At 35.2% G+C, this 14,434-nt stretch overlaps 1 protein-coding gene across 1 annotated transcript in view; it reads left to right on the forward strand.

Annotated features, from left to right (window-relative positions):
* Positions 1-3,935: 3,935 nt before the first annotated feature.
* LOC138314789 (uncharacterized) overlaps positions 3,936-14,434 on the forward strand; it is a 33,605-nt gene continuing 23,106 nt past the window's right edge. The window contains exons 1-7 of the mRNA XM_069255335.1: positions 3,936-4,157; positions 5,687-5,824; positions 7,481-8,538; positions 9,123-9,287; positions 9,612-9,824; positions 10,266-10,369; positions 11,565-11,980. Coding sequence (XP_069111436.1) covers positions 5,785-5,824; positions 7,481-8,538; positions 9,123-9,287; positions 9,612-9,824; positions 10,266-10,369; positions 11,565-11,980 — 1,996 coding nt within the window. The 5' untranslated portion in view covers positions 3,936-4,157; positions 5,687-5,784. The remainder of the gene's footprint in view (positions 4,158-5,686; positions 5,825-7,480; positions 8,539-9,122; positions 9,288-9,611; positions 9,825-10,265; positions 10,370-11,564; positions 11,981-14,434) is intronic.

Below are 14,434 nucleotides of genomic sequence, written 5' to 3' on the forward strand. Positions count from 1 at the left end.
ATACTCAAGTATCAAATCTTTAAGTTCATTGCGTTCCTTTTCTGATAGATGACACAGTTTCTTGTCCAAGTTCGCGAGCACATCTGAATTCCGTAACTTAACACCACAGTCTAAACTTACATCTTGTACACCACCATCTAAGTCTAATTTACAAATATCAGCTGTACTTTCACTTTGTGATGGTACAGAGGCCAAAGTAGCAATAGGTTGAGAGGTCTTGCTCTCTTCTCTATCTACATATTTCTTAAGCGTTTTTTTACGAGTTTAACATGACATAATTGAGTTTTCTTGCTCAAACTCTCATCACCTGGAGTTTTGTACAATGTAGTTAACATCATCGACCTTTTTCTCAACAATATAAGGTCCAAAATATCTAAAGTGGTCGGCAAAGGCTGACCCGGTATTTTTGAAATCTCTCACCCACATATTCCTTGTATTTCGATATAGAGCCAAAATTTTGTCACTGCTCGTCTAGGAAATATTTGCTCTTGGACATGCTTTCTAGAAAAATGGCCTCTTTCTCAATATTCTGTTTTAGATGATATTCTGTTTTAACGAAATCATCTAAATCTATTTGTTTCTCCTTGCGGGTTAATTAATAAATAATATACTTTGGCGAAGAATACTTGTTTAAATGTGACCTTTTCACAGACAATCAACTTCTTGTCTGTGATTTCTTATAACACTTCGCTAGGTTGTCTCCTGATGGTAGCATTACCCGACTGCACGTGTCGAAGGAGGTTATAAACATGTGCGGATGCTGCAACCTAGTAGCCTCGTGACCTGATCATTTGGAATGTTTAAGGCCATAAGCTCCTTGCTATGATCTGGATGCGGTCCTTTATATCCACGAAGTTCATGGTTCAGAAGTAGTTAAGCCGCCTCTGCTACTTTTGGGCGGTCAAACTCATTCCTTATGGTCAGTAAAGTTGAAAATGTTCAGAAAAAACATCCATTCAATGGTCACAATTTGATGAATATTCTTCAACTATGTTTAAAAACATTATCTATGTCCTTAAACTATCTATATAAATATCGGCTTCTGTTTGCGAAGCGGTGTTCATGGAGTTCCAGAAAATATTGGCTTAAGGAGTTTCAGGAAATTCACATTCCCATCGACAATGTTTTCCCTGTCGATGCGACTCAACATGTTTAACGAAGTCATCTTAATTTCAGCATCTCTGTTGGCGATGGGGATTGGAGGAGTCTTAGAACATATGAGTAATGGAGTTACAGAAACTATTGGTTTATGGGGTTCCAAGACATGTCTCGTTTACATCATCACAGTTTCATGTTGCGATGCGGTCTTAATGGAGTTTGGAAAATATCGGTAAAATGAGTTTCAGAAAAGGCCCCACTCTAAGTATATGCATGTATGTTTCTGCTTGTCATGCGGTCATTGCCAGATCAACGAAATCACTTCACTCTCAGCATCTCTGTTTCTGGTGGCGATATGACCGTAATGGAGTTCCAGAAAATATCAAGTTCCAAAGAAATGTTTTATTCAAAACATGGTTGTTTCTCTTATCTAAATGCGGCATAAACCAGTTCAATGAAATCATCAAATTTTCAGCAGCATCTGTGTTTCTCTTGACAATGCGGATTAATGAGTTTCAGGAAATATCGGATTATGGAGTTCTGAGAAATGTCAAACTTTCATCTTCTGTGTTTCTGCAGGCGATTCGTGCATAGCTAATTAAACGAAATCATCTAACTCTCAGCATCTCTGTTTCTGCTGTTAATGCGGTGTTTAGAAGTTCCGGGAGTTATCTCATTCACGATATCGCTGTTTCCCTTGACGATGCAGGTTTGATTAAATTGATGAAATCATCTCGGTTTCAGCCTCCCTAATTCTCATTTCGATTCGCACTGAAGGAGTCGAACGAAATCATCTCATTTTCAGCGTATCTGGTTCTGTTGGCAAAAGCGGTTTTTTACGAGGTTCGAAAAATATCTTATCATGGAGTTCCCAGAATTGTCAAACTCTCATCATCTGTGTTTCTGATGGCGAAATAACGGATAGTGTCGCCCTTTCATTACCTCTGTTCGGAGGTGGTCTTAAAGATGGCCAGAACATTTTAGCTTCAGGATTTTTTTGGAAATGTCTCACCAATTAAATCTTCGTTTCTTCTTTTAATATGGGTGTAACAGATTCAACAAAATCTTCTCACCTTCTGCATCTCTAGGAAATATTTGTTCTTGGACATGCTTTCTAGAAAAAATAGCCTCTTTCTCAATCTTTCTGTTTTAGATTGATATTCTATTTTAACGAAATCATCTTAATCTATTTGTTTCTCCTGGCGGGTTAATCAATAAACGATATACTTTGACGAAGAATACTTGTTTAAATGTGACCTTTTCACAGACAATCAACTTCTTGTCTGTGATTTCTTATAACACTTCGCTAGGTTGTCTCCTGATGGTAGCATTACCCGACTGCACGTGTCGAAGGAGGTTATAAACATGTGCGGATGCTGCGACCTAGTAGCCTCGTGACCTGATCATTTGGAATGTTTAAGGCCATAAGCTCCTTGCTATGATCTGGATGCGGTCCTCTATATCCACGAAGTTCATGGTTTAGAAGTAGTTAAGCCACAAACATAAGTTTGTTTTGCAGTAAAATTAATTGACTGCAGTGGTAGACTGACTTTGATAAGAGTGGTACGATTTAAAAGTATTTTAGGCTAACCCCCTTTTTTTATATAGATAAGATATTGACACAACACCCGTCAACACAAAATAGCCGTGCTATCATGGGATTGATCCGCAATTATTTTTAGAATATTATGTCACAATATATGCGTAACAATTTGAAAGAGCGAAAAAAATAGAGGTTGTTTCAAGGCAACAAGAAATAGGTAATATAAAAGAAGCCTTTGTATTTATTGCACGTTTTTGTATAGAAAATCATAAATTGAAATAAAATTGTGTGGTATAAAAATATCCATATTATAAGTAGACATTTGCTAACATTGGAATGTGTTCAACGTTAAGCCATCTGAGCCAAAATCTCATTTGACATGTTGTTAATGGTGTCGTGCATCATTTATAGGGAGTCGAACGTAATTGACAGTGCTACCATAACAATGAAGTCCAGCTTATGTAAATGTGCTATACACCTGAAAACCCGTGGCGCAGAAAAGCAGGATATTTTATTGGATACACATCTTGAATGTTGAAATAATTAAAACTTTCTTATTGACAGGTCAACGGAATATAAAACGTTTTAACAGATCCAAATGCCTGCCGTTTGCCTTGTAACAGACTGCAATAAAGTTCAAAATATTTTTGTGCAGGGAATGACATTGAGCTTCTTCAAGTTTAAAGGAACAAAACTGGATTTCGATATCAAAAGGTCTTCAAGAAAAACATTATGCTACGAGAAATGATTTGTAGAATGAAAGAAAACATAATCGTTTCAAATGAATGATCTTGACTTCTCGTAAGATCACACAGGAAAAAAGGCTAATGATTTGAAACTACTTCTCATCCGAAGCCAAAATTAATAAACTGAATGTCTGTTAGACGAAAAGTTTTTTTTAGTTATTTAAACATATTTCGACCTTAAATCAATATCAAAGGGCTGTAATATATGTATTGCGTTTTACTACTAGTTGCATTAGGACAATCATCAGTAAGTAACATCGCGTTTTGCTGAGATAAGGCACGATCAAACATGCAAAGTATAGTTTCAAGGACGTTTTCGCACTTCACACACTCAAGACACCACATACACGGGACGTGGAGGCCATCTTTAAATGACCCTGACTGTTAATAGGACGTTAACACAATCAACCAAACCTAACTGTTTTTTTTATCTAAATTAGCAACAGCGGAATGGGCAATATATCATGTCACAAACGGGTAAAATGTACATTTTAATTTGATCAATAACTAGTATATCAAATGTACGTCCTGCAGGTAGGGAATTATAAGCGTACTATATGATATTGATCTTTAAGTACACACAAGTTAAATTGATTTGTTTCAGGTTGTTGAATACAAATTCGTCGAAAAGATTACCCCGGTATTTATAGCAATATCTAGCATGACGCGTTATTTATCGCCTCAGATAACGGCTTATGTCACACTTGAAACAGGAAGTAAGTTAGTCAGCATGACCAGTGTGAAAAGTGTCCTCAAGTAAAGCATGTACTGTAAGTAATCTTTCTATTCATAAAACACTCAGCACAGTTTCAGTGTCATAAACTGATGTCTTAAAACGTGGTCAGAAGTGTACATGTATTCGACAAAGTCTAGTTCACGTTAAACGGCTTCATCCTATATAACTTATGTTTTAGGCTAACCCATTATATTTCACGGTCGTCATTGTTAAAAAAAAATTTTTAATCGAAATTTATTTTCACCACATTTGTTGATATGAGAACATTGTATGGACAGTATTTAAGATAAACGTGTAATTGAACGCAATCTTCGGGGACATCGGGCTATCAACTAGGTGTGACATGACCTTATTCGAGTGATAATGTTTTGAACGAATTAAATTCCTCGACATTTTGCCTTCCCTGGTCCCCTCTACCTCGTCTGGGGAGGTACTATAATTGACACTATATAATGACAGAATATGCCATCTTTTTTGTACTAAATACTCTATCCAAACATAATCATTTTTAGGAATTGAAATTCACGTAACAATGAGTATGACAAAAATACTACTGTTTTTAATGACGCAATATATTGTTCTAGACAGATAGATAAAGGTAATTATAATCAGCATATACAAAGGTATACCGGAGAAACAGCTCTACATAAATGTATTACTGTGAAAATATAATTATCACTACGCCGTATTGAATTTCAGTTGTGATATAGATCGTACAATTGTCAATAGTTAGATCTAACACTGTATTATATGAAAAGGACATGTTTATCAAGAATGACGTAAGTGTCAATATAAAGCTATATTGAAACTAGACTTTTTCGTGATATGACAGGTTCGAATATTCATTCTGTGTTTTTGTGTAATGGACATCCCATCATCAATGTCGGTTTCATATGAAATGGCTTTATTACCATTATATACCAGTTTCTGTCTGCTTTTTGGAAAGTTTTGCGTAAGCTAAATTATACAATTGTATATAGATGACCATGTTTAACATTTTATTAATAGCAGTTGTATAGAGCAATTATCGTAAATTGGAATATTTTGGATGTGATCATATATTGACTTATTTGGCGTTTTGCATGGAAGCACAAAATATGGCAAATATTTATAATATGAATTTTAGTTTTGATATTTATTTGTTTGTATATAACTCGATACATCAACATGTCGTTTATTAGGTATGTGAACCGCTACTCTCGGCTAAATTACTTGATCACGTTACATAAACATACATTTTAGGTATGTGCTGTTAAACGGAGAAAAGGTTACCTGTGCGAGTTTTTCTTTTTTGCAAATATAGTTAGATCTGTCACTATTAATCACTTTTATTGAAAACCAATATTTCAGAGCGTTGTGTTTACATTGTTGCGGGATCTATGTGTATATACAAAGTAAATATTCGGAACTATTTTCCTTTGATCAAATCAAGTTATGCACCAAACATTTTTATGACATAAGGAAACGCCCTATTTTGATACAAAAAACGCCAACATATGCCAATTTACGGTGAATGTATATAAAGTGCTAAGATGTAAGATTGCGGTTAATATTTTATTGTAGTTAACCATGGAGATTACATCCCTCTTGTTCCAGTCGTTTGACTCCGTGCTGACCTTGCTAATACACGGACGGTAGTACAAACCACCACTATATCAGTGATGTATACCGTGAACACAAGGATGCCCGCACTGGCACTGGGTAAAAATATGATTTTTACTTAAAACAATTGCAGTCAGTAATTACCGCCAAACGTGTTTAACAGGATATTATCTATATCTTGTTTTATCAAACAAGTTGAATTCCGTCACATTCCATATCATTTCAACTAAATGTTCGTATCAATATTTACAATTGTTGCCTTCGTTAACAAACAAGCGGTAATTACGGTTCCCAGCTGATATCGGTAATCAACTGACTCCGAGTAAATTAAGATGTTGGGAAAATGTATGATCGCATGAGTTTATTCTGTTAAGATGGTAGTTTCTTCATGTAGGCGCTTAAATCAATACAGTCGTAGCTAGATCTTCAAGCATTTAAAAGTCCTTGATTCAAGTAACTGTATTATGTAGAAAAGTGTGTCTAATTTTAAGTTATGTACAAATTGACCATTTTTTGTTCAAATAAAACCCCCATTTTCTGAATAATGTTTTTTTTTTATGTTAGATATATAGCGTTGAAACTTTGTTATTTAATCTAAGATTAATGATATTGACATTTAGGCTATTTAATACGCAGGACACATTTTGACAAACCGACAAAATAAAGGGAGATCACTCCATCATTATACAATTTGATTAATGATAAATAGAGGATTTTTTGGTGCTTAAATTGGTATATCTTGGAAAATTATGGTTCAGTTTTATTTTGAATATTGACTTAATAAAGGAAAACATTATATATTTATTATCTTAGTTTGCTGAAACAATCGATTTTTTTTATTTTGATTGTTTGTTATGATTTTTATGCATTTTAGATCATTGTTTTTACCTTAAGAACAACAAAAAATCACTAAATATATTATTAAGAGAAAGCAATTGTTTTTCTTGAAAAAGCATAAATATACATATCTATTTAGGTATTGCATAAATAATGGAATATTTTCTGATAGATTTTAGTTTACAGAACAAATTAAACTCAGACAAATATTGTTTTTTCATTTACAGGAATTTACAGGAAAGCTTACAGATGCTCCACCGCCGACAGAGCATAAATGATATTCATCATATAAACAATAAATAGTGTTTAATCGTGTATATATATGTCTAATTAACACAAAAAATAATATAAAATAATTTATTTTGCCTTTGATGCATGCACAGTTAGTACTTCATTCAATATAATATATAGTGCCACGGATTTTTTTCGGGATGCAATTAATTATTTTGCATATTTTTAACTTGAAGTAAAATTAGAATCTCAAACTTTTCAATGGTGGTAATGGTGTAAAGTAAGTAACTTTTGTAACTGAAGAAAAATACTTAATCGTCTGCTCCTGTTTTTGATAATGAAAAAATATCATTTGTCAGCGGTGGAGCATCTTTAAAAATGACACAAAAAAAAAAAAAAAAAAAAAATATGGAAAAAAATTGCATGTGCAATATCTTCGAAAATCTGACAGAAGATGCATAACGCTATGGTTTCTTGATAAAACCAGTGTAAAGAACATTGAAAGACGGGGACTTTTTGAGCAATTTTGTTTCCCCTGAATATGGATAAAGTCAAACTCTAAAGGTTTTGTTTGACTTTGCTCGAAATGTTATACTTTAATACCTATTTATATATGATTGTAGTATCAGATCAATTTCTGAATGGATAATACATTAGTTAAATCATTTTTTTTTAATTTTATTTCAGCAATCCCCTTTTCTGTGATCTGCATGCTCTTTATAACAGCTATATGTCTGTGGACAACAAGACTTAGCCGACATCTATTAAGAATCGTTCGGAAAAAAGACAAGTATGTAGTCAATCATATATGTCGTGAATCGTTGGCAACAAATAACCAGGGCAAAGATGTGGCAGTTGAATCCTCATTCATAATGACCGATAGGATACAAACAAATAAGTATACACCATTCATATTATCATCAGATATTGGAATACCTGAACGGGAGCAAAGGGAGCTGGACCATATTCAGGTATCACAGCAACCAACTACAAATGCTGATCAGAAGACCTCTGACGAAAATACATTCAAATATGAAGCGAAAAATGAAGAAACCGAACTGTACCTACATGATGTAGTGGAATATCAGCAAATTTTTACTGAGGAGGATAATATGGAAAACGACAAAATCCCAAAAACAAATTTTCTAAATGGTCTTTGGAAAATGAATGAACAAATCGGATTGGACAATTTGGAAATCTCTATCGATAGATCAGCTGTCAGGCTTTTTTTCTGTAAGGAGTGTTTCAATGACGCAGCTGAAACATTTGCTTTATATGGTTCTGTTCACACCGACCGAGAGACGTTATCGCAGTGTATAGATATAGACAATAACCGAACACTGGTGTCTCCGGTACCAGAGTTCAATGTTGGACATGTGATGCTCAGCGATTATGCAAGAATTGAAATCCCATTATGTGTTCCAGTCACGACTTGTTCTTTGAAAGTACATTGGATGGAGACATGTGAATCCAATCCAAAGAAAGTGGAAGATGTACCTTTTCTGGAATCCCTGCATCAGACTGATTTAGATATATTCTATATCCTCCCTGAGGGACGAAATACTTGCGTACATGTATATACTAAACATTTCTCCGTGATATTTTGCACGGTATGTAAGGAAGATGTACGTTTTCAAATGGAAGCTGAAGTGTTTGTTAGAGAAGGAAGCCAGGCGGGTTGTCCAAATCTACACATAAAGATGCCGTTATTGGGACCGTACGAAATGCTAGAAGATTGTCGTGAAGTAAGTACAGTAGTCTATTCAAAATAAAGTCCTTAGGAATCAGGTTCAATGCTTTATTAGTAATTTTGATATATTTAAACACGAAGCCCATGGGCCATAACAGTCACCTGAGTTCGGTTACAGAATGAAACAAAGATAGAAAAATACTATATATTGACTCATCAGGCCCTTAAAGAAGTCGGTGATTTTATAAATTTGACTTTTTAATCCATGGAGAGTATTTGGTTCTATTCAATCTGTGACTTTAGAAGAAGATTTTTAATATTCTAGCCATTTTGACCCCTTTTTGCCCCGTCCCTCTGGCCCCTGGAGGTCTGTCAGGACCAAAATAGATATGCCTTTAAAATGCTATCTCAGACTAATAATTATAATCAAGTCTGACTCATTTCCTATGAAAATTGATCAAATAATGCTCAAAATTCATTTTCCCTATATAAACCATAGTAAACATGACCACCTCCCCAGAGCGAAACGTGTGAACCCAGGGTCATAAAATTCACAATTTTGGTTAAGAACCTTAAGACCTTTCTATCTATGAAGAGTATCGGATTCTACCGTTTCTAATTTAACGTTATCTTCTTCAGGAGCGCTATAGAAGAATGGAGGAAGTCAACTTTAAAAGAATCGACAGAGGGAAAATTAACATTCTGAAATCTGAACAGGAAACAGCAATGGAATTCCAGCTGAAACCCCCATCCAACTGGGGTCACCAGATGGATGATGAGGGACCTATTTTCCAAGAGGAGCAAGTAAGGATATGTAACTCAGGCAGATTCAAAAATGAAATAAATTTTCAAAATTAAAAAATAAAAATTAAAATTAAAAAATAAAAATTATGTCTACAAATGCATTTCAGATGGTTGCAAGATCGTTTATCATGCAAAAGCTGACATTCATGTTCTTTGGCGCAAATAGTGCTGTTTTAAAAGAAAGTATTTATTCAAGCTGATTTCACAGAATGACCATTGCACTTAACGATGGTAAAGTGAGTAAAAACATTTTCTTATACTTCCAGGTTCAAAGAGCTGTAAACAATAACCCCTGCAGTCTTTTATTGCTTATTATTTTTTCAGTATATGGACGAGTCTCCTACGATTGAATGCATATCTAAAAGACACAATCTTCAAGATGATGGCGACATTCAATGGAAAATTAGATGTGAGAAACCCTTCCGGGGCAAAGTAGCTGTTACAATCAATATCACTAACGTCAGCAGACGTGACCCAACAAGGAGTAAGAAAAGTAGATTTCATACAGAATGTACCATACAAAATCGTTCTAGTACAGTAAGTATAAGCTAGTCGTACTCGTTATGATTGAAAAGTCACTATTTTAGGGGAAATGGTAATACAGAATATCATTCGAAGACAATTTAATTGCAAATGAAGTGAAAGACTAGATAGAGATGGTTAGGCACGCTACACGCCTCAAACACTAAAGATAAGACCCAACTTAATCACACACATCAGTTTCAAAACTAACAAAGGCATTGCTATAGCGAGTTGATATACATGTGAATAACTAACATCTTAAATTATATGGATAATTCCATTTTCATACATCAGCTACAAGGAGTTGAAGTATTTAAAATGTTGCCCATCAAGTATTAACGATTTATCTACTATTCATTGTTGTTATAACTAATATTTTCAAAACACACTTATATACTCTGTCATTCTTATCTAGTTCCTCATTCAATCAATCATGTTTACTGCCATTTTTTCCAGCCCGGCTCAGGGATAGCGTATGATGAACCATTAAAGCGTCTTATAAAAGGTCTTGGAGGACGAGAGAATAGAATTAACCTTGTGAAAAGGCTAGGTGGCGCACCGTAGGTACAATATATAGACACTATCTAACCTCGACTTTGTCTTAAAAATTACATTTAAGTTACGTTGCATGTTAACTTCATTGTAATAATATGCCAATTAAACATTTGATAGATGAACATTGGCATGAAACTTGATGGTTAAGCTTCCAAAAAGCATATGTCGGCCTATGAAAGAGCCGAAATCTAGGGATCATATATTCCTGGTTTTGAATAAAACGATTTCAATCAATGCCATGTTCAGTGACTTCGGGTTTTATCGGATTTCGAAGCGTATCACGTGACTGACGTTCGACACGGTACGGTCACGGTAACTAGCGTAAGCGCACATGTGTTTGTTTACGTTATCCTTCTGGCCAATATGAGCAAATCATGCTGGTATATGTCCACAGAATGAGTATTTAAAACATCCAATTCACACATTGCCGTGAAATATTGTGTGTATCAAATATTGTATTGTACGATCATTATTTTCGTTGTAGATCCAGTCTGCTGAGGTCGACCACATGTTTTGTTTATGAAAAAAATGTTGACGTTTTTTCTTGGTTTCACAACTCTCGTGTTACTTCGAGAATGTGTTTGGAATGAATCGGCATCTTTCAAGCCTAATTTTCACGTGTACATGTTAAAAAGAGTTTTTACTTTTACAATTAAAAGTACATCCAGTGCTGCAACTTTATTAAAAGTGGTAAACTTAGAAAGAATGTATTAAGTTAAAACTCAGACAGACGGAGAAAAATATGTATAACATTTAAACAGTTTTCACTATGACAAAAAAGAGAAGAGCGAAAATTATTGACCATACAACTTTAAGTTGTAATAGATCTAGTCTATGATAAAGGATCATCACACAACATATTTTGTTACTGTATCAAGGTTTATGATTTTCAACGTACGGTCGAGTATTCTTAATAATTTGGTTAACGTGTAGTTTGAATTAAAAAAATGCAATAAGAGTTTTGTGAATATAGTGTAATACCGTTGATCTTTCATAAATGTAATTTTTCAGTGAAAGTGGTGCGTTAAGATAGTTGACAATTGCAGATATCAAAAAAAAGCATTTATCAAAATTTGACTTCCCGCCATCATCAGAACTTCTGAATTTATTGGCTGACGTGTTTCTGACTGTCTTGAAATTTAGTTGCTTTATCTCGTTCATCTTTTATGATCAATTGCAATTTATTTTTATTTCTTGTAGAACCAACTCGTCACCTGATAAAGATGAATCCCATGTCGACACTCTATCCGACATCCTACGCCAAGATCCTCAGTCCTTTTTGACGAAAGTCTCTAAGGCTTTATCATATATGAGAATACCATGCAATGAAGATGTCAGTTACTTTTTCTACAATTTTCCCAAGGTAGAACCACCAACTCAGAGATTGACAGCAACCCACACAAACGAACAAAAATCATCTCGTAAAACCCTCGATGAGACTCGTCCGAAATCTATAGATTCAGGACCAAAGTCTGATTGTTATGAAAGCTCTCCAGTCGAACATGATGAAAACGGAGCCGTAGGAGGGGGTTTGCAATGGGTCGACCCGTTAAGTGGCAATTATGATGTACATGAAATAGGCAATGGCTACATTCCAGGGAGCGAGAGTGGAATAGGTATATCTGCAATAAAACAGCATTCGTAAGATAAAATTACCTGTCGAATACAGGATTTTTCCGTCCTATAGTACTTCTTACAATACAGATTTCAGATGACTTCTGATCACAATGATATGTTTAGTAAAATTGTATGACAATACCGTTATTACCTCATCTCTATAATTTAGAATATGGCTATCCATGTTTTAGTAACTATTGAAATAAAACAATATCTCTCTATCGTGATATAATATAAATTATAATGGTGGTGCCGTGCATCATACTAAAACCTCTTTATTTCTTAGTTTGGCAATTACTGCATATATATGTAAAACTTTGATGTGTGACTTCCCCGTCATGTCCATGTAAGTTACAATTATATGAAACACCATTTCGGCAATTGTCCTTTAGTTCTAACCCTGTGACAACGGCGTCACTTCTGAGGTTAACGATTGTTTCTGCTACTTAAAATGCTTAATTTATTATAACATATTGGTTTATCGTTATCAACATCATGTGATCGGTTTGGTTAAGTTTGGTTATTTATTATGTTTAGCTCCTATTAACAGCCAGGTCATGTAAGGACGGTCTCTCATATATTGGGGTGTGTGGCGTGTACGGCGTGCGTGGTGCGTGGTGCGTGTTTTGCGAGACTGCGGTATGGTCATGCGATCGGTTGAGGTGTGCTAATTGAACACTTTTGCAGGATACTGGAATAAGATAGTACTATACTAAATATCCAAGCGTTCCCGCTATCCAAAGGTGACGCATCAAAACCATGTGTATCACACCACTTGCTTTCATCGAGCTAAAACACAATCGATTCAAGGGCAAAATAAAACAACCATTAACGCGTTTACAGAGTAAAATGTTAACTTAGGCCATTGGAAAATAAAACCAGATCAGTTCATTATATAGTTGCATTTGCCATTGTATTTCATAAAGCCGACAACTGACATTTCAATAAAGGTTGGAGATCCCAAAACGACGTGGTAATGTACAAATTACCGTCGATTAGTCCCACCTTCCGGTGATTGCGACATCACAAAAGAAGGTGGGACTAGTCGACGGTTAATTGTACTTTACCCAAGTCGTTCTGGGATCTCGAAACCGCAGTTTTTCAAAGGTAACTTCTTGGAGCAACGTGATTTGTATCTATTAACATAATTTTGTCGATAAAGCCACAAGCGATAGTTTATATGTATATACTTGTTCCAATAACATATGTTGTACTTGAACTCTGATCATCAATGTACACCTATTGAACCGAAGTTTTCAATTAACATTGTACGCACATGATCGCGATCAAGGGAGATAACCGCTGGAGTTTAACATTTATTAATGGTAGATACTGTTTTGCGTAAAAGATAACGTCATACGGACACACTGATCATGGTCCGCACTGATGGAACCTAGATCTGTACTGAATAAAGGGATCGATTTGTAAGCCCAACTTGCCTCTCTAATTCACTGCATAACGGTAATTGGAATTGTAGTTTACGACCGTAAGAACCCACCAATGAGGCACCCCGTTTATGTTCAAACTAGCGTGTCAATTGTATGTTCCATACCCCTAACGTTCTTATCGGGGCTGCCCTCCAATGTTGTGAGCTATCGCAGTCATCTTAAACACAAGATATTGGAAAATAATAGCCACACTATAATGACAGTGGACAAACCAGTCGCCCAACTTCCTTTATGCTCAGCGTTAGGCAGGAGTAGAAACTACCATTTTTTTTTTTACTTTGTTGTGTCTCGGGCAGAGGACAGAACATACCCCAAAGGGGCGAGCGTCGAACAGAAGGCCAAAAGTGAGGCGGTGTCAAGGGAAACGTTATGAAGAAAAAGTTATTTAAGAAAAAGAAAAAAGAAAGGATCCTAACTTTAGTCGCCTTTTACAATCATACAATAAGAGCAGTAGGTACCTGACTGAAATACTATGACATCTTAGCAGATATACAGAAATAATAACATTATTTTATCTGGACAAACCTTACTGTACCAGATGACCATGGTCAGAATCTCGAGTGAAAACGTATATTTTATTCACCTTGTTTTTACGGCTAAATTAAGCACTTTTCAAAAAGAAGCTTTAATCCAGTAGAATATTGTAGCCAATGTCTTAAGAGGCTAAAAAACGGAAATATGAATGACTAAGTACATACATATTAACTATTCTTTCAAAACATCGCAATGTAATTAATTTTCATATCCTATTAAGGCACGTTTGAAAGCTAGATTGAAAATAAATTATTTTTATAAAGTACACTGAAGCATGTTTTCGTTATATTGGCATAGCTACCTTGAGCCTGGAAAATATAGTGTTTCCATAGTCCCCGTATTATTGTGTCGGCCCATATCCCAGACAGCAAGTTCGTCTCCCCGATGTTCGATTGTCTCCACATTAAAGCCAAGAGTCTGTGTGGTGGTGAAGAAGTTCCGGTGTAGTAGCTGGTACAAAATAGTCGTCTT

Source organism: Argopecten irradians, chromosome 2, assembly GCF_041381155.1.
Source record: "Argopecten irradians isolate NY chromosome 2, Ai_NY, whole genome shotgun sequence".
In the NCBI taxonomy this organism is placed as follows: domain Eukaryota; kingdom Metazoa; phylum Mollusca; class Bivalvia; order Pectinida; family Pectinidae; genus Argopecten; species Argopecten irradians.